General features: G+C 33.2%; 1 protein-coding gene across 1 annotated transcript in view; it reads right to left on the bottom strand.

The window, feature by feature from the left end:
- Positions 1-2,407: 2,407 nt before the first annotated feature.
- Mob1b (MOB kinase activator 1B) overlaps positions 2,408-27,091 on the bottom strand; it is a 59,106-nt gene continuing 34,422 nt past the window's right edge. The window contains exons 3-6 of the mRNA XM_048785760.1: positions 21,403-21,496; positions 14,245-14,378; positions 11,674-11,837; positions 2,408-8,135 (exon numbers count right to left, since the gene is read on the bottom strand). Coding sequence (XP_048641717.1) covers positions 8,058-8,135; positions 11,674-11,837; positions 14,245-14,378; positions 21,403-21,496 — 470 coding nt within the window. The 3' untranslated portion in view covers positions 2,408-8,057. The remainder of the gene's footprint in view (positions 8,136-11,673; positions 11,838-14,244; positions 14,379-21,402; positions 21,497-27,091) is intronic.

Below are 27,091 nucleotides of genomic sequence, written 5' to 3'. Positions count from 1 at the left end.
CTTCAATAGGAGAAAACAACTTAAGTTCCATATGGATCAGATGGAGGGATGAGGAGTAGAAGTCTCCAAGTGTGGTTTCCACACAAACGCAGTATGGTGCAGTATTTGAGTTTAAGCACTGGAAAAAAAAATTAAAAAACTGTTTTCACATTCTAGCTTTGCTAGTTTCCGACAGTGAGAATTTGAGTTCCTGTAAGTTTAAAAGTATACTTCAAAACTATAAACGAAGTAAATGGAAGAAATAGGGAATCTCTCTTAGCAATGAGTTCAACATAATTTCCCATTTTCTTGAATATCTTATGGATAGCCAAGAAGAGACCTGAGAAAAGCACTTTTCAAGACAACTTCTTGATATTGGTTCATAATGCCTTATGTGAAACCCTTGCAGCCAGATGTTTTGGAATTCAAAATTTTTAGAAAAGACATTCAAAATTTCCAAGTTCAAAATTTTACAAAAGAAATAGTGCATATTTTGTATATAAATAACTACCCCCACCCCACTAAAGGGGTGTTAAGTCAAAAGCACTAATAATTATTTGCAGTGATACATAGTTTTCACAGTGATATATAGTTTTAAGAAGGAAGAAGACTGTTAACTTTGTGATAGATGCACTCTGAGTAAATGGTTTTTGTTTTCCTAATTCAAGAAAATACTTTCCATTTTCAGAGTTTTGGAGATTTTGGAACTTCAAAGAGTTGAAATAGGACACTGAGCATGAAGCCACTTAGGAATGTACTACCATTGTATCCCTGAACTTGCCAGAAATTTTACTACTACTTCAATTTGGGAATTTGTTTCTCCTATGGGAATTTTAGTGTAACTAAAAGAGAGAAAACCTGTGTGCCTGTAGTCCCAGCTACTCATGATATAAGCAGGAGGATCACTTAAGCTCAGACTTCACAGCTGGTCTGGTTAACAGTAAGACCTTGTCAGGAAGGAAGAAAGGAAGAAGGGAGGGAGGAAGGGAAGGAAAGACAGGAGGCAGGATTTAACTGACGACTTAGAAAATGAGAGCAAAGGCAGAAAAAATAAAAGGTCCTGAATACTGATCTTAAGTAGTAGCTATAAAACCCATGGAATTGCCCATACCATCCCAACTACTTCTATAAAAGAATGTTTATCAACTAAGCTTCATTATAAATTTCACTTGTAATCTTCTCAATTGCCTAGAAACAGAGATACAGAAGCCATCTTTAAAAAAAGGAGCAGGGAAGTCAGGGTTTTCTAAATAATCTGACATGTGAAAGTATAATAGCATCTAAGAATATAGGAGCCACCAGATATATATAGTTTTATGGAAAAGAAGCTATTTGATGCATGCTTATAAAGATGAATGAGGTCATCAGGAAAATGTGACCCTGAACTGATGCTGTTTAAAAACAAAAGCATGTACAATCTTTTGGTAAATTTCTATTAAACACAGGTACTTAAGCCTTAAAGGAATAATTATGTAGAAACTTACATTGCCAAAAGCATTATTCCTCACAATGTTATATGGGGAATTAATAACTTGCATTTAGTACAGTGGAGGTCAATTAACATAATTATCAAAATGTAGTTAATTTTTACTGTATATATGTTTATTTCTTTATACACAGTAGATGCTTTATAAATACTTTATTGCAGAATATTAAGATGGGTTTAAAAAAATTTTTTTAGTTATAGCTGGACACAATACCTTTATTTTATTTATTTATTTTTATGTGGTGCTGAGGATCAAACCCAGGGCCTCGCCCGTGCTAGGCAAGTGCTCTACCACTGAGCCACAACCCCAGCCCTAATAAGGTATTTTTAAAGCATGCACAGTCCCCATCAGCACTGACTAGCATTTTGACTCCTTGTCTTCTTCACAAATACCACTAGTGATTTTAAAAAATTGTGGCTGCTACCTCAACTTGAAGATCCAAGCACAAATGCCTCTAACATAAATACCTCTCTATAATAATATGCAAATTTCTCTAAAACACACATTTCCTTTTGAAATTTGGGTATCAGAGTAAATGATTCTCCGATATTTCTTAATTATCTAAAATGAAGACAAAATATTAGATAATATTTTAGATTAATGGAAAAGTCCACAAGTCACTATTTGCAAATTGTTCTCACTGTAATTGTTATCAATTAAAGAAAAAAAACAAACATTAGTTTCAAGTTCAGGCATATAAGGGTTTTTGAACCCTAGACCAATAGTAAAATAGCATCAATAAATTTTACAATTTCTGTGCTCTAGTTTTCTAGGATATAAAACATTTGAGATTTACTAACTTCTAGGGTTGTGAACATTACAGAAAATAATACCTAATAAATTTGAAATGTTAAACATCCTCCATGTATATTCAATTTCCCTTGGAATGTGTTCAGTGTAGGAATACCTATAGTAAAAATAAACACCAATGCAAAGTCAGGTCATGGCCAAACATAGTAACTATTTATTAATTTTCTTATAAACATTCAGTTTCTTCCTTTTAAAAAAACCTAGAATTTAAATACTTCCCCCATCCCATCACATATAAGTCTGTATACATTATTTACATCTTTCAAATAAAACATTACAGATTTTCTGACATTCATTATCCCCTATTAAAGTAAAAATGATGAAATAACTAAACTCTGATCAATAACAACTACAATTTGTATAATCTTGGCACAGTTTACAATATGGCGTCCATGCTGCATTTCGTATTTTAGATTATTTTTCCCCTTCCAGCTACTTTAAGCAACTATTTATATCCATGAAAGTAAGATTTTTGTCTTTATACATTCTCTTAAATACTTGCACAATGTGAACACTGCCCTTATACTTCCATTACTTGGCAGTGGCAGTATTTCTCTCCCTTTGTCTTCAGAAATGGTACCTATTCGAACTACATGTTCTCATATTTACTGTATTCACTCTCCACCTAGATTTCATGACACTGTTCTTAGTGATAATTTTAAGTAATAAATGTATAGGAAAAATTCAAATAGAACAAAAGTATTCCCTAAAATATTACTTCCTCACCACCCTGGTTATGCATGTACAAAAATAACAAATACAATTTAGTGGCTATAAAAAACTATTTTCCCTAAAAATAGTCATTTCTGCAGAACAATTTAAGGAGAAAAGTGTTCCTAAATGAAAATACACAAATCTGTTTTACAATCTGCACAATTAAGTATTTCAGAAAAAAATAAAAACAAAAACCTGTAAGAAACATCCACCTGTAAAATTTAATAATAATAAAAATTAAATATTTTGTTTGATTTTATACAACTAATATCCTTTTCAGTGACATAATTTAAAGAAAGCTGTCAACTAAAACAAATAGAAACCTATATTCTGACAGTAAGCACTAAAGAATCACTAACAATGAAGACCTACAAAATCAACCTAACTGCTTTGTTTTCTTGTTATGTGTGTATGTATGTTTCAAACAGAAGATGGAGAATAGGAAAACATACAGCTAGAAAAGGCCAGTGATTTCACTATCTGTCTTTGAGAATTATAGTCCAGAGTTGTCTATTATATAACACTATTTGCAAATAGACTTGCATTATGCTTATAAAATTGAGTACCCCTATTTAAATCTATTTTTTCTCTTTTGTCTAAATAAAGTTCAGCTATAAGTAGCAGACATGGAATGCACTGTTATGTTTTCAAAATAAATTTGCTTTTATTAACTTATTAGGAAAGTTTTAAAATTCAAATAATCTGCAGTCAGAATTTTGTTACATGTTCTAATTATACTTGTTCATTAAATCTTGAGATAGCTTTACCTCTAGCCATGTATCATCTCATACACAATTAAGCTGATAGCTGAACAACAGTGATTCCTATGGTAAATCTTAACATCATGATAAAACTCTTTGTCATTTTAATTATTTTAGAAATGGTCCTTAAAGTGTAGATCTGTGTTTCTAAGAATTGGCATATTCTTAAATATTCTAGGTAAGTTTCAAAATATGATTGTATGCAGTCACATTTAAAATTACAAATATATTTTTGGCCCCCATCTTTTCAAAACAAGTCAAACTTTAAGGTTAAAAATGATATGTGAAATAGTTATAAAATTCTAAATATATTATTTCTGACAGACTTAAAATCTAACATAATTAATACATAAAACGTTACAATTTCTTTGCACACAACCTCTAGTCTTTAAAGTCAGACTGTTAACTTAAATGAAAACGTTTGAAAAACAAAAAGAATGGAGGTAAAGAGTCTGTTTCCTTAAACTACTGCTATTTTAAACACTGGATTCATTTTTCCATACTATCCATTTGATCAAAACTATCCTATAATAGTCAAGATGGAATTCAAAAGTTTTCAGGAAAAGAAATAAAAAATAAAAAGTAAGTTCTAAAGGAAGCTCTGGGATTTTTTTAAAAAATAGTCTTATATTTAATTATAAAGTAATTCAACTAAATTTAGAAAATTAAATCTATACATCCAAATGATACTGTCCACTTCAAAATAGTAACATCAGGAAAATAATTCCTTTATTCAATGATGCAGTTAATGGTTAAAACATTGTCTTCTGCAGATTCAGATCCTATGACACATTCTTTTGAATTTCCCTGTTGGCTTAGTTCTCATAGAACAGCCAAGTTGTTAGACTTGGTTTGGTGATTAGGACAGATAAATATTAAGCTGCCAAAAAAGATGATGAAATTGATTTTCTTGCATAGTTACAAGCCAGTTCTCCTGGCATCTCTAAAGGAATTCCAAAAACATTACACTTTCATAGCATAGCTGGAATAAGTAGCGCTCCCAAGGGAACTACTCTGAAGATCAACTCTCACTGGATGTTAAGGTATGACAATCATTTTAAAAGAAAGTTCTACACCATAATATTGTATGGCACATATTCTACTATTTCAGTGGTTATCAAAACCTCTCTCGGAGAGGGTGTAGACAAAGCTGTAAAAGAAATCTGTCATTTTTCTATTTTCCTACAAGCAAGGAAAATACCAATACATAAAATGGAGTCTGGACATTACATATGTAAAATAACACATCATCTCTATTTCCTGATAAAGAGATTGCAGTGCTTTATCCATCCTGATAGTGGAGGAAATAATTCAGTCTGAAATATATTACACATATCTTCAGTTATTTAAGACATTTTATGCTGACCATTTAGAATTTACAAATGACTAACACAGGGAAGGTAGAAAGAGAAATCTAAATCTTTCATTTTAAGGTATACTGACATCCAAAGTCACCAGCTAACTAATACATGCTTACTATTTTAGTATAGTTCAATACCATGGTTTTTATGGAAAATGGAATAATGAAAGCCAGTAGCACCATCTAATGCTAACTAAAAACTGTTTATTCTTTTTGTTACCATGTGTCCACCACCACTACTCCATCATTTAAAATAATTCCTAAGATGTGCTTCATATCAACATTTTAACCAAAACATCATGAGTGACAACAATACTATGTTAACTTACTACTTTACGTTTTATAGGATGCTTTTATCAAAGGATGAGAAAAACAACTTCTTTGTAGCTCTGTATAAACAGCAAGGGGAAATAATTGTCTTGGCTATTTTTAATTAAATAAAGAAATCTGAAAAGAATATAATAGACTTGTAAGCAAGTCTGCTTCAAAAATCAAGCTTTGATCCTTATTTTATAAAGGGTGTCTAACTCTCATAGGAATCAACCAAGTCAAAGTAACTTTTTAATAGAATCAGTTCTTTCTCACTGGCTTTGGTGTTTTCCTTACTTGTAACCATCTAACACCATGTACAATGCCAGGCTTCTCTCTAGGAGAACTTTATACTTCATTATCATATATACACACATACATATCTCCTTTTTTCCCAATAACTTGTTAAGTGAACACTCAGACACAGGTACCTGAGATTCTGGCACAGTGAAAACAAACTTCTATCTACATACTGTGGAAAGGTAAATCCTACTATCAAATATTAGAGTAATATTTTTCCATTTTTACAGTGTACAACTATGTAAGGTTTAAAAGATCTAGAACAACTTTCTATTATTCTCTCCACACATGACTATTGCAACCCATTTGTTATAGGATGATAAAAAGTCAAATGCAATATGGAAAAGTTTTGAGTAATTGTGTCTTTCATTTCCTACATAGTTAGATCTCAAAACTCACGACACCCAATTTTATTTCTGAATCAACCCATAGTGATTGATTTGTCTATTTGTACACTGAAATATTTGTTTTAAGTAAGTCAGCTAGCTCTCAGTGCAGTTTATTAATAAGCATCACCAATAAATGTCCAATATATTTACCCCTGCCAAGATCTTCCACTACTTCTACTGTTGGTACTTGGTGAATAACTGCTAGAAATGAAATGGAGAAAAAGGCAGTTCCCTTGTGATCCTAATTTTAAGGGCATTAAATTGTATCACTGTTCTTCTTGTTAATAACACAAATAAATTTATTTCATTTTAGATTTTTGTCCACAAAGCCTTTGTAATCTACACAATTCCAGAGCGGCATTTCTATTCTCTTCTATTTTAGGAAAAAGGTATGTTTCTACCAAGAGAAGGGTATATAGTTCTAATTGAAGGAAGCAGATTTACCAAAATATGTCAAATTAAAACAAAGTCTGAAAGGGTATTTCTCAATCTCAAGAACAAATCTGAAGTGAAGCAAATTAATATTTATTCTAAAAACTATGTTTTAAAACTTACTGGTGGTAATAATTCACTAGAAAGTCATGGCAAATAAAATTTAAAAATAACTATTGAATGATGAGCATTTTTGTTATTTGATATCACTGTAAAGAAATGATTTTTTTCACAGTGGAAAAACCAGAAGTCAGAATGCTTCAGTCTGGGCCCTATAATAAGCAAAGGTACTATATCATTTTAAAATGATAGGCAAATACTAGCTCCATTCACTGAATGGAAATGCTACAAAGTGATTAATTTCCCTAAAGTCCTTAAATTCAATGTTTAATGTCTGTACCTAAAATTAATAATTTATTTTTAACTTCTCATGGAAGCTGATTCCTAAAAAAAAAAAAATCTCTAAGACTCTGTTTAAAAATAATTGATTAAAATCTTCACACCATTCTATTCAAAGATTTTTAAAACAGGACTTTCTAGAACTTGACTCCCCACTTGATTCCATCCCTAACTCCTCACAGAAATTAACCCCCTTCCCAACCAAACACACTCTTTAATCCTCTCCTCTTTGAAACAGAAGGGGATTCTGTAGACTTATGGCTCATTTGGCAATTGCTAAGAAACCTCACAGTTTAGCATCACCTCTGAAGATGGCAATCCTAATATAACCTGAAGTTTTACACCTACAGTGCAGTTAACATGTAGAAAGAAGTCAAAATGCAATAGGTATTACATTTCAAAATCCTCAAGTTTCAATATCACAGATATCAAGAGATGGAAAATATCTGCTCATAGAACTTTAAGCATTTGTTGAACAGAAATATATTACCATCAATATCAAAAATAATTAAGAAATACTAATTTTTATGTTCTACATGCACACTTTTACAAATTATGTTTCTTCAATGTAGTAAAAGCTGGAGATCACCAACTTAGGTCAACTATGGCTTTTATCATAGATTATTTTACAACTTGCACCAGTAAGTGCCCTGGGTAGTAATCCTAATATTATTTTGAGCCCTGCTCAGTCCTATGTCTGTGCTTTGCACCTCAGAAGTGGGCCTGCCAAGGCACTTTAAAAACATGTCTTTTGGGGACTTCAAAATGGGCCACAATTTACACAACACAGAACCCAACCATTAGCAGTTCAGTCAGTAAGCATTTTCTTCTAGCACACAATATTATTAAAAACTCTTCAAGTAACCAAAACCAGGTTAAAAATAATACTGTATGCTGATAAGACAAAATTCACCCCTTTTCAAATGTAGAGAATGGTTCTTGGTTTCCTCTAGCAGTAGAATATGGTTTCATATATTCATAATAAAGAAAAGGGAACCCAAACAAGCCCCCCAAACCTAAGATAAAAACAATCCAGAAAAAAACAAAATATAACAAAACCCAAATACACTCCACACAGCTTCAATTGAAGAACAATTTGCACAGTTCTGCATCTTTTTTATCTGTCCTTCGAAGTGAGTTTTTCAATCAGTTCTTGGAGTGGTGCAAGTTCTCTTCTATCAATAAGGTTGAACTCCTATGCAGAAAGAAAGAAAGAACAGCAAAAACATATTATTTGCATCCCATTCCAAAGCAGATTATCATGAAATATAGATTTGATTTTTTTCCCTATTCATTATCTGTGTCTTAGACCTGATGTTATGGTTTTTTTAATATTTTATTTTTTATTTGTTCTAATTATACATGACAGTAGAATGCATTTTGATACATCATACATAAATGTACTGACTTCTCATTTGTCTGGTTGTACATGATGTAGAGTTATACATATCATGTAATCATATATGCACATAGGGCAATAATGTACAATTCATTCTATCATTCTGACTCCCATAGCCCCTCTACTCCCTTCACTCCCCTCTGTCTAGAACAAAATATTTCTATTCTCCGCCCACCTTATTGTGAATTAGCATCCACATATCAGAGAAAACATTTCAGCCTTTGGTTCTTTGCAATTGGCTTATTTCACTTAGCATAATGTGTTCCAATTCCATCCATTTACCAGCAAATGCTATACTTTCACTCCTTTGAGTAATATTCCATTGTGTATATATCCCAGTTTCTTTATCCATTCATCTGTTGAAGAGGCCTGATGTTATGTTTTGTTTTGTTTTTTAAATATTTTTTTAGTTGTTGATGGACCTTTTATTTGCTTTTTTATATGTGGTGCTGGGAATCGAACGCAGTGCCTCACACATACGAGGCAAGTGCTCCACCGCTGAGCTACAACTCTAGTCCCTGATGTTCTTTTTACATTAATAATATTTTTATCAATACTATTAGTAGGCCTGATGTTATGTTTTACATCAATAATATTAGGATAAATTACCCTATCTCATGATATTATTGTGGGGAGCTAAATAAATGTAATAAAGGATGTTAACCATTTTATGTAATATCTGGCATAAAGTGACATTCCTTCCTATTGAAAGGAATAACCTGGGCACCATTTAAAATATACAGTCAAAAAAATTTAGCATATTAGGAAAACTTGAATCTGTAGGCTATCAAAAAATGTTATGTGAGGGGCTGGGGATATAGCTCAGTTGCTTGCCTCCCATGCACAATGCCCTGGGTTCAATCACCAGCACCACCAAAAAAAATTAAAAAATAAATTAAAATTAAATGGTATGTGAATAACATAAGGTGGTATACACAATGATAGATTAAAATCCTGCAAAGGACAAATGAGAAGACCTGAATTTAATCAGTGCTACTGCTGTGGGATTTTTTTGTTTTGGTTTTTTTTTCCCCCTTAAAAGTGCTGGGGATTGAATCCAGGGCTTCCTAAATCTACCACTGAGTTATACTCCTAGCTCCTAATTTGTGCTTTTCTCCTCTAGGCTGGGGATGTTGCTCAGTGGTATAGCACATGCTCAAGCATGTACATGGTATAGTTCCACCCTTGTCATTCTGAAAGTCACTCGTATACAGATTTCCCCTGAACTACAAATAGGCTAATAAATAAAAGCTGTCTATACTCTAAATCTTTTTCCAGGGTAGGGCAATTCATTAGCATCCATCAAATGCAAAACACTACAGTTAGAACTTTGGAGAAGTTCTAACTATCATTTGGGGCATTCAATATCAGAATCATCCGTGAGATTTTTGAGATTTAGGAACACAAATGGATACACACTACACAATTCAAATTCTTAAATAAAAATGTTCTATCCTGCTATCTTGACAAATGTACCTTCACAATAACCAGGATAGCAAATTCAGACTTCTTAGGATTTTACACTAGAAATCATGAGCAGAGTCATCCTCGGTTCCCTGGTCCTCGACAAACCTCTATACCTATACCCAGCTCCAACCTGCACTACAAGGTGCCTCACTCATGAGAATGAACACCTTGGCTGGCACATATGTCTAATGTTCACATACCCTTACAAACACTGTCATCTGGCAATGCATTTGGGACCATATGGGCAGGGAATTCTAGAGTCTCAGGTACCCAAGAACATACCAAAGGGATATAGGTAGGTATGTTCTTGGCTTTGTGGATTTCTCATTTTGTGGGGTAAGCCCAGCTGGGGAAAGCTCAAAACAAGATTCTCTAAATTGTGGGGCCCAAAGACAGACATTCCCCTTGTACTGTGTAACTAATAAGAAACTCAGAGTGTCCTAAGATGTTAAGCAAGATCAGATGCAGAAATGTAATATATTGAACCCGTACTATTTGCTAGAATTTAGGAAACTGTACTTTAAGATTACAGAGTAAAGTAAAACTAAACCTTCTGGAGAGAGAAGCATTCTCCTAAACCACAACTTTAGCAATCATGTTCTGTGTAAACCAAAAATATAGATTTAGAATTGTATTTTCTTTTGGGTCCACAGATGGGATACCATGACAAGAGTTTTGGGAAACTACAACCTTTTAATGTGTTTTTACAGGTGAAATTGAAATATAAAATGGAGTCTTCAGTGTGAGGAGTATATATAGAGGAAAATGGACACATTTTTCTTTAAGAGAAATGGGACGTAGAAAGGGCATTTATAAACATGCCACAGATATATAAAAACATCGTAAATTCAAACATTGGGGGCTGGGGTGTGAGGTGTGGCTCAGTGGTACAGCACTTGCTGAGAAAGCACAAGGCCCTGAGTTCGTTCAATCACCATCACTGTTCAAAAAAAAGAACCAAAAACTCCCACAAAACTTGGGTTTCTTTTGACCACCACCCTCCTTCTCTCAACCTCTGTAAAAATAAATAATAAAGCTGGTTAGCTCTTCCATTTCGAACTCTTTTTCACTTTTGCTTGTTATTGATCTAATTAGAGAATTAGGTAAGGATATTCTTAGTGGGGCACAGTGACACACACCTATAATCCTAGCAACTTGGGAGGAGAAGGATCACAAGTTTTAGGACAGACTCAGCAACTCTGCAAGACCCTCAGCATCTTAGCAAGACACTGTCTCAAAATAAAAACTAAAAAGGGCTTTGGATATAGCACCCAAACCAAAAACAAAAATTTTTTTCAATGCTTTTAGACTTAAATTCTAAGTCTAGTTCTTTGAGGACTAAACAAAAAGGGGGTTCAACTAGCAGGTCAGATCAAAGACACTCTCTGTGGCATATTGTTCCCTCATACATGGCAGTCCTTAACTTAAAAATTATTAGAATATGGCCATAAAAGAAGGGGATTAAGGAAGAATATTATATTCAATTTATTTCCAGGACAGAGTCCACTAATAAAGATCCACAAAAGTGGAGGGTTAAGGGAATCAAAGGAGTGCCAATATGCTCAAAAGACCAAATTCATCTATAAATTCTGCCCAACTAGTCAAGTTTCTTATTCAGCTCCTCCATATGGCATGGCAATTGAATGTAATATCCAATGTAATATTCATTTTGGAATTACTTGCCATGAACTTGGATACTAATGAAATTCAGAAACAAAAGGCCAGCCTTATTGTCATGAAAAATATAAAGATGCTGATTAGTGAGATAGGGAAAATTCTATTCTGACAGTGTGTATGCAGTATTTATCACAGAACTCTGAAAATAAGTGATTACACTAAGCAGTAAAGGCCTCCTAATCCAACTCACCTGGACAAAAAAAATAAAGTGCTTGAAAGATGTATTAAGATGTGCTTCCTCTTGCAGCTGGATCACAGGATCAAAATGTTGGTGATAAATATGAGCATAAACCCTAAAAAGACGTTTAAGTATAGTCTTTGCCACAGACATAAAATTCTTTGGGAATGGAACACCTAGTAAAGGTGAGAGAACAAAGTAAATGGCAACATAAATGACCAAAACAAAGGTAAAAAGAATTAGCATTTATGAATTAATACTTTACATATCCATTATATTTTTCAGAAGTTCTCATCATATCATAAATAAAAATTAATTCCATAGCATCTATGGAAAAAGAACGAATCTTCATTATAGCCCGTTACGCCTCTAATATACCACCACTTCATCAAAACAAAGCAAACTCCTAAGATGGTAGTCAGATTTTTATTTTCTTTTTTTTTTTTTTTTAAGANAGAGAGAGAGAGAATTTTTAATATTTATTTTTTAGTTCTCGGCGGACACAACATCTTTGTTTGTATGTGGTGCTGAGGATCGAACCCGGGCCGCACGCATGCCAGGCGAGCGCGCTACCGCTTGAGCCACATCCCCAGCCCAGATTTTTTATTTTCTTAACATCAAGCCTCAATACATTTTGTGCTGAAAACAAGTAATGTATTTGCCAAATTCAGTTCTATTTAAAGTGCTTACATTTTATACTTTTTTCTATAGAAATTACTTCATTAATACTCCAAATCCATAATTGGTTCTGAAATTAACTAAACTCTGTTTAATTAGGCTTCTTGTTTTGTGAGTTAAAAAGTACTTTACAGCATTAAACAGATACAAAACAAGAAAAATACAAAATCCCTGGGAAGGAAAGGGAACCATTCCTTTTATACTATTGGTAGAAATGTAAATTGGTACAGCCATTATGGAAAACAGAAGATTCCTAAAGAAATTAAAAATAAAATTATCATATGCTTCAGTAATCCCACTTTTGAATACACACCTAAAGGAAATAAAATCACTGTATTATAAAGATATCTGCACCCTATGTTCACTGCAGCATTATTCATAAAAGCCAAGCTATGGAAACAACCTAAATGTCTGTCAATGGATGAATGGATAAAGCAACTGTGAGATACACATACCCAAGAACATTATTCAGCCTAAACAAAGGAGGAGATCCTGCCTCTTACATCCACAACATGGATGGACTTGGAGGACATTATGCTAAATGTAAACCACACAAAAAGAAAAATATTTCATGACCTCACATATATTTGGAGTAGGGTAGGGAGGTAAAATAAAAATAAAAAGTGGTAAAATGTTAAAAACTAAAAATGTAGACTAAGGAATTCTTTATTCCATTCTTGGTAGGATTTTTGCAATTTTCCTAAATATCTAAAATTAGATAAAGTGTTCAAAATATGGGAGGTAAGAGATAAGATGGAGGCAATCATTCAAAATCATCGTGACAATATGTAAATAATGCAGCCTTTAAAAAATCATTTTATTGTAAAAGCTCCAAAATGATTCAAATATTCAAAAAATGTTTACAACACTCTGGAACAGTAACTACTTACATGGTAATCTTGTCTACCACACTCTTATTCCAAAAACTGAAAACAAAATGTAGTCTAAAAGTTGTTCTAACAATATTAGAAGAGCGAACTCTTAACTTTTTTCAGAGAAACAGCTCTAAAACATTTGAAAAGGTAAATATATATGAGCTATCTAGATGTGAACTATTTCCATTTAAAAAGTCTGCCCTTTAAGACAAATATAAAAAAGCAAAAGTCACTCAAATTGATAATAAGCCAACCCCTCAAAACTTATTTTCTTCTCATACAGCTTGATTTCAATATCTGTTAAGATTTTGTACATCATAAAGTGAAACTCCCTCTTTGCCACAAATACAATGTTAACCTGGACAGAAACATAAACTCTTCTCCCAAATAAACATAACTACTATAGATATTATTAGCTCCATTTTCTTTTTTTCCTATAATTTAAATCAGATTTTGTTACTATCCTCAATTACTCATCTTCTCATCATTGAAAATTACAGGAAGGCTTATATTACCTCAATGTTCATAACAACCATGGTGTGAAAAGGGTGTTCTTAAATGCACAAGATTAGAACTATTTTGGTAGACATAAAACTAATGTGGTTCCTAGAATATGATTAAGACTTTATCTAGCATTTTCTACTGAAAGGATATTTGATCTTCATAATTATCAAGAAAATAACACATACCACAATCCCCCAAAGCCCTCACTGATTATAAGTAAGTTCAATCATATTTTAATCTGGAGTGCCACTAAAATTTAGCAAATAAAATGAACCGATACACATAACCTCTTTCAACTAATATGTATTTGAAGACACTAAGTTAAAGGGTGAAGAAAATCAATTTACATAGGATATCTTCCTTATGTTATGGCTGGGTTAACAAACTTTTGTGCCTCCTCTTGGGAACTGAATAACACAGCCCTATAGAACTGTCCAACTGGATAGTGTAGGAAGAGTCAGGACAATACCAGAAACATAAAATTAGATAAATTATGATGGCTCACAATTACATAAAATAATTATACCAATTTTTGATGGAAATAATGTCTCATCATCCAACTGGTCCTGGACCCAAGTCATCAGGTAATCAATATACTTTGGTGCAGAGCATTTGATAGGTTTCTTTATATTTGTTCCATCTGCCCAATGATACTCGTATCTGCAATGGAAAGATAAAAACACATACATAAAGCACATATTTTCATATTTTTATATCTGTGTATATTATTAATGCAAGCATATATTAAGCAGTGTTTCTCCAAATAAAGTGCATTTTCAATTGCCTGTGGACTATTCTGTATTTATCACAGTTCAAACTAAGCAGAGCACATAAAACTCACTCTTTGTTTACACACTTTTTGAAACATGTATGAATTTTCTTACACAGGTTTCCTTCACACAAAGTAGAATTCTACATTACAGTAGAAAAACTGTATCATATTAATTTCAAGTAATGAAACAGAAGAAGCCATCAAAAGCCTACCAACTAAGAAAAGCTCAGGACTAGACGGGTTCTCAGCAAGTTCTACAAGACCTTCAAAGAAGAATTAACACCAAATTATTCCATAAAACAGGAAAGGAGGGAACCCTTCCAAACTCTTCCTGTGAGGCTAGTATCACCCAGATACCAAATCTAGACAAAGACACATCACAGAAAGAAAATTTCAGACCAATATCCCTAATGAACATAGATGTCAATATTCTCAATTAAATTCTGGCAAATCGCATACAAAAATATATTAAAAAGATAGTGCACCATGATCAAGTGGGTTCATGTCAGGGATGCAAGGTTGGTTCAACATACAGAAATCAATAAACGTAATACATCAATCAATAGACTTAAAGACAAGAATAATATGATTATCTCAATAGATGCAGAAAAAGCATTTGACAAAATACAGCACCCCTTCATGTTCAAAACACTAGAAAAACTAGGGAAGTAGGAACATACTTCAACATTGTAAAAGCTATATCTATGCTAAGCCCAAGGCCAACATCATTTTAAATGGAGAAAAACTGAAAGCATTGCCACTAAAAACTGGAACAAGACAAGGACGCCCTCTTTCACCACTTCTATTCAACATAGTCCTGGAAACTCTAGCCAGAGCAATCAGACAGATGAAAGAAATTAAAGGGATACAATAGGAAAAGAACTCAATCTATCACCATTTGCTGATGATATGATTCTATATTTAGAAAATCCAAAAAATTCCACCAGAAAATGTCTAGAACTAACAAATGAATTCTGCTAGTAGCAGGATATAAAATCAATACCCATAAATCAAATGCATTTCTATACATAAATGATAAATCCACTGCAAGAAAAATTAGGAAATTAGCCTTAACAAAAAAAAAAAACACTTGGGAACCAGCCTAACAAAGGAGGTGAAAGACCTCTACAATGAAAGCTATAGAATACTAAAGTAAGAATTCAGGAAGATCTTAGAGAAAGATCTCCCATGCTCTTGGATAAGCAGAATTAATATTGTCAAAATGGTCATTTGGTAGAATCATTTAATGTAATTCCTATTAAAATCCCAATGACATTCTTCACAGAACTAGAACAAGCAATCATGAAATTCATTTGGAAAATTAAGAGACCCAGAGCTGGGCATGGTGGCACACGCCTGTAATCCCAGTGGCTCAAGAGGCTGAGACAGGAGAATCGCGAGTTCAAAGCCAGACTCAGCAAAATCAAGGTGCTTAGCAACTCAGTGAGACCCTGTCTCCAAATAAAATACAAAATAGGGCTGGTATGTGGCTCAGTAGTTGAGTGCCCCTGAGTTCAATCCCTGGTACAAAAAAAAAAAAAAAATTAAGAGACTCAGAATAGCCAAAGCAATCCTTAGCAAGAAGAGTAAAACAGTCTTAGATCTTAAACTATACTACAGAGTAATAGTAACAAAAACAGTATGATATTGCACCGAAATAGACATGTAGCATAATGGTACAAAATAGAAAACAGAGACAAACCCACATAAATATGGTTATCTCATACTAGACAAAGGCACCAAAAACATACATTGGAGAACAGATAGCCTGTTCAACAAATGGTGTTGGGAAAACTAGAAATCCATAGGTAGCAAAATGAAATTAAATCTCTCTCTCACTCTGCACAAAAATCAATTCAAAGTGGATCAAACTGGTGCAACCACTCTGGAAAGCAGTATGGAGATTCCTCAGAAAATTTGAAATGGAACCACCATTTAACCCAGCTGTCCCACTCCTTGATTTACACCCAAAGGACTTAAAATCAGCATACCGCAGTGACACAGCCACATCAATGTTTATAGCAGCTCAATTCACAACAGCTAAACCATGGAACCAACCTAGATGCCCCTCAACAGGTAAAGGTATAAAGAAAATATGGTACATACACACAATGGAATATTAGCCTTAAATAAGAATGAAATTATAGTATTTGCAGGTAAATGGAACTAGTGAATATCATGCTAAGTGAAATAAGCCAATCTCTAAAAAACCAATTGGCCAAATATTTTATCTGTCCAGTGGATGCTGATCCATAGTTGGGAGGTGGCATAGGGAAGAATGAAGGAACTTTGGATTGTGCAGAGGGGAGTAAGAGGAGTGGGTAGGGGAGGAGTTGTGGGGATGGGAAAGACAGTGGAATAAGACAGACATTATTACCCTATATACATGATATGATTACACTACTGGTGTGACTGCATCACATACAGCAAGAGGAATGAGAAGTTGTGTTCCATTTGTATACAATGTGTCAAAATGCATTCTACTGTCATGTATAAATAATTAGAAAAAATAAATAAATTTCTACTGTTTTAAAAAAACTGTATCATAACTCAGTGTTATGATGATCATCTTTGAATTTTATGGTTTTCTTCTTTGGAAAACATTTCTCCTGTGCAGTATAATTCTTTTTAACTTGACACTTTAAATTTTGGGTTAAAGATAAACACAGAACTCCAAAGTAAGATTAAGAATAAAGAAAATGACTTGATATCTGAGTACATTTGGCTGAAAAGTTAAATATGGCTTTAAAGAAAACTGGCAACTCAAAGAAAGACGTTCACAGGTTTTGGATATTATCAGAAACTTATATTCCAATTTAACAATTAATGTGCACCTATTATGTGAAAAGACACAAAATTAAGAATAAGAGTCACTAAAAAGATTCTTTTCCTACTTCCAAGGAAAACAGTTTACTAGAAAGACAGACCTGCAAATGAACAAGTAAAAACAATATGGTATGAACCCTAACACTGTGCATGTGTGTGTGTGTGTGTGTGTTTCTTTTACAGACACACACACACACACAACCTGAATTTTAAGATAAGAAATAATCATACAGTCAACACTACAAATATAAATCTCTCTAAACTGAACTGGTATTTAGATTTTTAGCTTCCAAAAGTTACCTCTGTTGCTTCAATCTTCAAAACAACACTGTGCTTTCTAACCTTGTTCCCAGACTTTGGACTGACTGATACATCAGAGAGTCTAGCAAAAAAGAAAAAGAAAAAAGGCAGAATACTACAGAGTATTTTAAATGATAAAAATTATGTTGAGATGGAATAAATAAATAAATAATGGAATTTCATTTTTTAATACCTTTTTTATTTTTTTAGGTGTAGATGGACACAACACAATACTTTAGAATACTTTCTATCTAATCACAACTACTTGCTACTGAACAATAATCCAAAACAAGATGTGTCTGAATACACACTTTTTGGGAGGATCTATTGCCAACAATTAGACGACAAGAAGACTGTCAAGGGCTGGGGTTGTGGCTCAGTGGTAGAGCACTTGCCTAGCATGTGTGAGGCATGGGTTTGATCCTCAATACCACACATAAATAAATAAATAAATAAATAAATAAATAAATAAATAAATAAATAAGCAAACAAGCAAATAAATAGAACAAAGGTTTAAAAAAAAAAAAAATGACTATCAAGTCCATTTGGAAGGTCTCCAAGGAAAGAGTTCCCAACAGTTCTTGGGACCTTGTTGCAATGATTAATCACTTTCACAGTTAAGGGAATCTTGCTATTATAAAATTAAAGTGCTTAGTATGATTTAAGCTTATTTCTTCTTCTTTGATCCTCTTGGGAGACAGATGATAAATGGTAGAACTTTAAGCCATCCTTATCCTTCACTTAGAGAAGGGGACTTCATCCATGTTTTCTCCTTTAAGATAGCATAACATCTTTATTGTTCCTTTACAACATGTTTTTCTTTTTTATCTTTTTAAAAGTTTTCAGGTATTTTGTGTTCACTTTTAAATATAAAAATCAAAAGAACACATAGTTAATCAAAAAATCATACTAAAAATTTTAAATTTAAAAAAATAATTAAAACTTTCAATATCATAAGGCTTTCTGAAAAATAAGACAACTCTATGTTGCTCACACCTATCATTTACAACTATGATTCCTTGATCTTCTCTTTTTCTTTTGTTATGTTTATATTTAAGATGACTTCCTTTATTTTGTAGCTATCTTACCCCATCTATTATTTTTACTCCATCTTTGACAATCTTCTTTTAAATTTTTGTTATGACTATACAAACCTGTAAACTATACCATTTCTTTTAAAATAATAATAATAAACAGAAACTGAGAACCAAGTCCTATGACGCATTGTTTAATACTACTTTGGAAGAGGCCAGTGCCAAGTACAGATTGAGCATACCTAATCCAAAATCTGTAAAGCTACAAAATTAGAAATCTTTTGAGTGCAGATAAGATGCCAAAAGAGAAAAGTTCCACACTTGACCTCATGATAAGCTGCAGTTAAAATGTAGATGTGCTAAAAATATTGCCTAAAATTACCTTCAGGTTATGTATATAAGGAGTATGTAAAACATAAATAAATTCCATGTCTAAACTTGAGTTCTATCCCTGAAATATTTCTATGTGTATGCAAATATTCCAAAATCAAAAACAATCCCAAAGTCCTCTGGTTTCAAGTGTTTCAGGTAAGGGATACTTAACCTATATTAACAACTGCCTCTTCTTAGTACAGTCTTGCCTCTGCCAATAAAGAACCTTGACAACAACTAGGTCTTTTTAGCATTATCACTAGCGAAAAGTCCAGTCTCCAAAAAAGAAGGAAAAAGAAAGAGAAAGGAAGAGAGAGAGGGAGGCAGACAGGCTTGAAGGAAGGCAGGCAGTAACACACACACACACACAAGCAGAAACAAACACAGCTCTCAAAGGAACATTGTGTTTTCAATGCATAGCTAACTACATAACAACACAATTCAAAATATCTGTTTTCACAAGTAAAACTTAAAACATCCTAAGTAAACACCAATAATATTAACCAGAATTAAGATGTACTAAAAGGGATTTCATTTTTTTAATACCTTTTTTATTTTTTTAGGTGTAGATGGACACAACACAATACTTTATTTAATGCTGAGGATCAAATCCAGGCCCCACCCATGTTAGGCAAGCACTCTACTGCTGAGCCACAATCCCAGCCCCAAGGGATTTCATTTTTAAACGACCTTTTTCCTTTAAGAAAACTTCCCAAAATAACAAGTAACAGAAATTCATTTTGTCTTTGATGAAACTAGGAAACACCTGTATCTCTGAACCACAGTATTTAAAAACAAAGAACTACATAATTCACATAAATTCAAATATGGTGAAGGAAGACCAAGAGAGACACCTGCAACTACAAAGTCCACAGACCACAATTCTCCAAAGTCAACAGTCCTGAGGGTTGAAAACCACAGAACAAAACTCTATAGGAAGAGGTCTACAGGAAGCAGGGGACTGAAAGGCACTGAATTTTTTTTTTTTTTTAAGAGAGAGGGAGAGAGAGAGAGAATCTTAATATTTTTTTTTTTTTTAGTTATCGGTGGATACAACATCTTTGTTTTTTGTATGTGGTGCTGAGGATCAAACCCCGGGCCAAACGCATGCCAGACGAGCACGCTACCGCTTGAGCCACATCCCCAGCCCCAAGGCATTGAATTTTTAATAACTGCAGCTACTTATCTCTGTGGGCTAGAAAGAAGTAAAAGTTCAGCTTTGTGCCCTTTCCAGTGTCGTCTTCCTTTCTCTTTACTAAGAATTTAGCTTATATTTAACCTCCTTATATGTTAGCACAATTCCTTTCCTGAGCTCTTATATCTCTGTTCTGAGCTCCTTAGTCATCTGACTATATTCTTTACATTCATGACAATGTATGGGGCAATATTCTTGTGATGAATATTGTGGTATGAAGTAAAACATATAATATATGAAGGGCCTTACATATAGGTATCACTAAATAGTAGCTGCCATTGTTATTATTAGCACTGTTTCATTCTCCAGCACCACATTAAAATAAATAAATAAACAAACAAACAAACAAACAAACAAACAAAATAAAGGTATTGGGTCCATCTACAACTAAAAATATTTTTAAAAAAGAACAAGGCTAAGCTGGGAGCTGTGGTATACTCCTATAGCCCTGGAGGATGAGGCAAGAGGATTACAAGTTCAAAGCAAATCACAGCAACTTAGTGAGGCCCTAAAAAACTCAGCAAGACCCTGAATAAAGTCTTCTTTTTCTTCTTTTTTAATTTAAGCAGCAAGTCCCTAAATAAAAATAAAAAATGGCTCAGTGGTTAAGCACTCTTAGGTTCAATCTCCAGGACCAAAAAAACACAAAACAAAAAAACAAAAAACAACAACAACAACAACAAAAGGCTAAGAAGTTATGTTGGCAATCATGAAAACTGCAAATTTTAAAAAGGCATATATGGCCTAGGGGTCTAACTCAATGGTAGAACACTTGCCTTACCTATGTGAGGCCCTGGACTCAATCCCCAGCACAAGAAGTAAAAAAAGATGAATAATACTGTTTGAAATAGACGATGATAGGAGGAAACTGGAAAAGAAAAACACCCAAGAGAAAACAGAATAAGCAAGTTTACAAAAAGCATGAATAATGTAGAGAACAGCAAAGTGTTTCCAGTAATCTGATTTGGATAGACTGAAGAAGATACATAAGCAAACAGAGGAAAGGCAGGATGGAATACAATACAGGGAGGATCATAAAGCTCAAGCTATGGAATCTGGCTTGATAAAACAGTCATTAGCAAACTACTGAAGGAGTTGCTAAGTAGAGAAAATATATAATCAGAAGCTTTGTTCTTATCTAAAAACTATAAATAAAATGAGAACTAATCATTAACCATGTCTTACTTTGGTCCAGCTGACATCACCGGACAACTCTCCTCTGTACAGAAGTCTGTGATGGTTCCATAAAGCATGTTGATCTGATTGAAGAAATCCACGGCTGAAAAGCATATAGAAATTATAAGTAAAATATAATGGTTACAATTAAATTTTTATTTTATTTAAGCATAATCTTAACTTTTCTGTGGTCTTTTCCCCACAAAGAACAACTAACACAAAGCACACCCAGAAGCTCCAATATCTGGCTATGTTGAAATCAGGAGCTTGTGTTCATCAAGTGATTCCATTTAATAGAGCAAAAGTGCCAACAGAGTGGGGAAAATTCTTTGCAACACATACAAACAACAAAAATCTTTTATCTAGAATACACAAAGAACTCCTATAGATGAGTAAGATAAAGAAAACAGGGCTGGGGGTGTGACTTTAGTGACAGAGCATTTGTCTGGCATGTGTGAGGCTTTGGGTTCAATCCCAAGCACAGAAAATAAGGAAGGAAGGAAGGTAAGAAGAAAGTAGGAAGGAGAGGGAAGGGAGGGAGGGAGGGAGGACGGACACACTAGAAAATGTGAAACAGCCTAAACTGTCACTTCACAAAAGAAATTTCTTGTAAGTCAAATACCCTATGAAAATATGTTGGCAAAAAACATGAAAACTGCAAATTTAAATGATAGTGGAATGTTATTCAACAGATTCTCAAAATGTTAAAATGTATTTTAAAAAGCAAAGAACCAAGACCATTCACACATTCCTAAAGAATCAGAAGGTGTATATCAAGACTTATAAAACACAATGAATAGTGTGACCTTATTAAAATGAGGAAACAGAATAGAAAAATCAGAAACAAATGCAAGCACAGATGAAACACTTGATTTACAACAAAGCTATCAAGGTAGAACAGTAGGCAAAGACAATTTTTCATAAATATTTGAGTCAATTATTTATTGCTATGGAAAAAAATTTAAATTAAAACTTCATTCTTCATTCACAACATACCCAAAAAGTAGTTCGAAGTGGACTATATTTTTCAATGTGAAAGGTGAGACAATGAAATTTAAAAGAGTAAAAAGAGGGGGCTGGGGCTATAGCTCAGTGGTAGAGTACTTGCCTACCACGTGTGAGGTGCCAGGTTTGATCCTTAGCACCACATAAAAATAAATAAAATAAAGACATACTGTCCATCTACAACTACAAAAAAAAAAAAAAAAAGAGGATGAAAACATATGTCCATGATCTTTAGTGTGTACTTTTTTATCTTTTGCAGTACGGGCAACTGAAGCCAGGTGTGTTCTTCTGCTAAGCTACATCCTCAGCCTTTTTTATTTATTAGGGTCTCTGCTAAGTTGCTGAAGCTGACCTTAAACTTTCAACTGTCCCACCTCAGCACCATAGTTGCTGGGCCTAGATGTATACAACCACACCCAGCTATGACATGGATATATGGAAGAGCAACAAGCTAATCACAAAGGAATAGTTGTTATATTCATAGTTTTCATAATTTAAGCAGACTGAATCCTAGGTTTTTCACATTTTTGATGCTACTGATAATTTTTATATTCAACTCAAATACTTTATTAAATTCACCTGTTAGTAAGAATAACCATGGTATAGTATTAACAATCATGTTTTTTTTTTAATTTTCAACATATATATCCACAATGGCTATAAATGAAAAAAGTCTTTCTTCCTTTTCAGTCATTACTATTACTATTTTACTATTTTATTCTTTTTCCTGGCTGAGTCTGTTAAGTGGCTATGTTGGATAGCCTTGACCCTTTTCTAACCTGAGGAAAAATTTCAACATTTCATTATTATGATGTTATTTGCAACTCTTTTTGCACAGATAGGCTTTATCAAAAGCAAATTCTCAGCAGGGCACAGTGGTACGTGCCTGTAATCCCAGCTACTCTGGAGGCAGAGGAAAGAGGATAAAAATGTTAAGGCCAGCCCCCACAACTCAGTGAGACCCTGTTCAAACTAAAAATTTTTTAACAAGGGTTAGGAAACTGGATGGGGCTATAGCTCAGTGGTAAAGTGCTTGCCTCGAATGTGTGAGGCACTGAGTTTGATCCTCAGCAACACATAAAAATAAATAAAGATGTTGTGTGTCCACCTACAATGAAAAAATAGGTTGGGAATGTAGCTTAGCAATTACCTTTCTTGTACTAGGCTAGAGCACTTGTCTGGCATGGGAGAGAACCTGGGTTCAATTCCCAGGACCAACAAAAAGAAAAGGTAAGCTTTCATCCATTACTTCCTTGATACATTTTTTTTAATTATACACACATATAAATATGTCACAATGAATACCACTATTATGTATAATTATAATGTACCAATTTAAATTATTTTTTAAAAGATAAATAATAAATTGATTCTGGATTTTATGAAATACTTTTTAGACATATATTGACAGGATCATGTTTTCTTCCTCCTTGATTTTAGTTAATGTGATGAATTACAATGACTGGTTTTCAAATGTTAAACCAAACTCTGTAATTCTACATAAACTTAACTTTGTCACAATGTTATACTTATTAAATATTATTACACTGAATTTGCTAATATTTCATTAGAATTTTTACAATTAAGGTTGTTCCCTAAATTAAATGACCTAGTTTCCTTTCTTTTACTGTCCTGGTAAAAGCTTATAAAATTAACATTGTTTCCATTCTCTATGAGAGCCAAAGGCTTGTTATTATTTCCTTAAATGTTTGATGGAAATCTCTACTTTGAGAAGGCTTTCAATTAGATTACCATTTTAAAAAAATACAAAATTATTCAGATTTTTAATCCTACTATTAACTTTAAGTTGAATTTTTACAGAAATATTTCCATTTCAATTAAATTATTTATACTTATGGCCCCTTATTCACAATATTCTTTTATAAATTTTAGGCTATGAAAGATCTTTAGTGATAGCCAATTTCAGTAATGAAAAAGTGACTATTTGTTGCTCTCAATTTTCTTGATGATAAGTCTTACCAAGAATTATAAATTTCATTAGACTTTAAAAAAATTTCTTTAGTTGTTGGACACAATACCTTTATTTTATTTTTTTATTTTTATGTGGTGCTGAGGATCAAACCCAGGGCCTCGCATGAGCTAGGTGAACGCTCTACCACTGAGCCACAACCCGAGCCCCTCATTAGACTTTTGGAAGACTCAATACATGTTTTTTTGCTTTGTTCATTTTCTTCATTGTATGGTTTCTATTTTATTAATTTCTTATCTTTACTAATAATTTACTACCTTTGAATTTAATTTGCTGTTGTTTTTCTAACCTCTGATGCTTAATTCATTAAATTTAAATGTTTTCTTTTCCTAATATGTGTATGTAAGGCTCTAAATTTCTCTCTCACATAACTTTAGCTATTATCCATAAGGTTCCATCTAAAATATATTTATAGTTGGTGCACGCCTATAATCCTAACAGCTAAGGAGGCTGAGGAAAGAGATTAGAAATTCAAAACCAGCCTCAGTAAGGCCCTAAGCAACTTAGCAAGATCCTGACTCAAAATAAAAAATTTTTTAAAAAGGGTTGATAATGTGGCTCAGTGGTAAAACACAGCTCTAAGTTCACTTCCTAGTACCAAAAAGAAGAAATAGCTAAATAAATTAATAAAACATATCTATTATTATATTTCAATACAAAAATTTTCTAATTCTTCATTGATATTTACTCTTTCCAAACATACAGATTTGCCAGTTTTTTGTTATTAGTTTCCAGTGAAATTCAACTGTGATCAAAGAAATGTACTGATTTTTCAAAATGTACATGAATTATGATCTTAGGTTTAGATCATGTATCCTTCAGGTCAAGTTTGCTAATCTTGTTGCTCAAATTTTTCTAATTCCTTACTGATTTTTTTCTTGTACTTTTTTTTTGCAGGGGAAGGGTGCTGTGATTAAAGGGGCACTTTACCATTGAGCTATATCCCCAGCCCTTTTTGTTTTGAGACAGGGTCTTGCTAAGTTGCTGAAGGTCTTGCTATGTTGTCAAGACTGACCTTGAATTTGTAGGATCCTCCAGTCACTGGAATTACAGGAATTGCCCCACTGCACCCAGCATCTACATTTTCTACATTTCCATCGGTTACTGAAAGAGGAATGCTAAAATTTCTCATTATGAGTATGGATTTGTCCACTCCTCCTTTTAATTCGGTCAACTGATTTTTAATATTTTTTTAATTTTTTTTAGTTGTAAATGGACACAATACATTTATTTAATTTATTTATTTTTATGTGGTGCTGAGGATCAAACCAGTGCATCACATGTGTTAAGTGAGTGCTCCACCACTGAGCCACAACCCCAGCCCCTGAGGTGTTATTAGAGACATATAATTTCAAATTTTATATATTCTTTGTAAAGTGAATCATTTACTATTTTTAAATTTCCCTCTTTTGCTGTTTTTTGTTTTAAAGTCTACTTTATCTGAAATAATTGTCAGCCATCTTTGTATTAATGTTTCAACCATTTCGTATATGTATAAAACATGCCTCTTGAAAGCAGCAAATTTGTTCTGATTTATAACCTCCTTGACATTATTACCGCCCTTTTTACTTTTTTCCATGTGGGGGATCATACCCAAGGCCTCGTATATGTATGCTAGGCAAACACTCTACCACTGTCTTTTTATTGGAGTTTTCTCTTTATATTTAATATAATTACTAATATTTCAATTTCGAACTACTGTCTTAATATCTGCTATTTTTTTTACTTATGATTATTTTCTTTCCTATGCTCTTTATAGAATTTTTTCCCTCTATTAGCTGTGTTAATTATCCATTCATTTACTATTATTTTAATCCTACCCCTACAGCAGAGTATGATCATTGGCCAAATCTAGCATTCTGATTTTGTAAATAATTTTACTGGAATACCGTCACACCCATTCGGTTACATATGTGTATGATAACTTTTTCCCTACAGCATCAGAGCTGAATAGTTGCAAGAGAGTTCCTAGGCAGGCTAAAATATTAACTATCTGAATTTTTACAGAAAGATTGTTAACCCTGGCCCTAGAGCTTAGAGCAAGCATTCTTGGTTTGACAAAAACTCAAAAAAAAAAGTTAAAATTTCTACCTCTTGCCAAACAATGTACAGCCCTACAAATCCTAAAAAATATGCTGGCCTCTAAGAATACAGTGAGGAATAAAACTGACTCAATCCCTTGTCCTATTGAGTTTACAGTGTATAGTAAAGAGATATCACTTGAGTTTTTCATAAAGGAGTATAAATTATGGAAGCAAACAGCTTCCCCTCAGTGTGTCCCTTCTTTGATAAGAAGCAATCAGTAAAGACTTGCTGCAAATTAACTCAAAGAAAGCATAAAGAATGTTCCAATAACCTACATCTTCTCCAGCCAGACTTCAATAATCTATTGCCTGTACTCCTAGGATAATATATCTTTTCAAATATCTCAGGCAGAAAAGAAGCATTTACTCATATGTTTAATGACAAACACTGAACATGGTGACTTAACTCAGCCTCTGTTCCCTCTTATTTATATAATTCTAAGATCCTTGTCATATTATTAATTATACATGAACAGCATCATGCTTTTTAAACCCAGACTTTCTAGAGCAGCCAAAGGAAAAGGTGACCTTAAAAAAAAAAAAAAAAAATCAAACTTAAGGCTGGGGTTGTGGCTCAGTGGTAAAGCACTTAACTCACACATGTGAAATACTGGGTTCG

This window comes from Marmota marmota, unplaced genomic scaffold (assembly GCF_001458135.2).
Source record: "Marmota marmota marmota unplaced genomic scaffold, marMar, whole genome shotgun sequence".
Lineage (NCBI taxonomy): Eukaryota > Metazoa > Chordata > Mammalia > Rodentia > Sciuridae > Marmota > Marmota marmota.
Note: the sequence above shows the minus strand (reverse complement) of the source record. Positions and strands in the feature narration are given on the sequence as shown.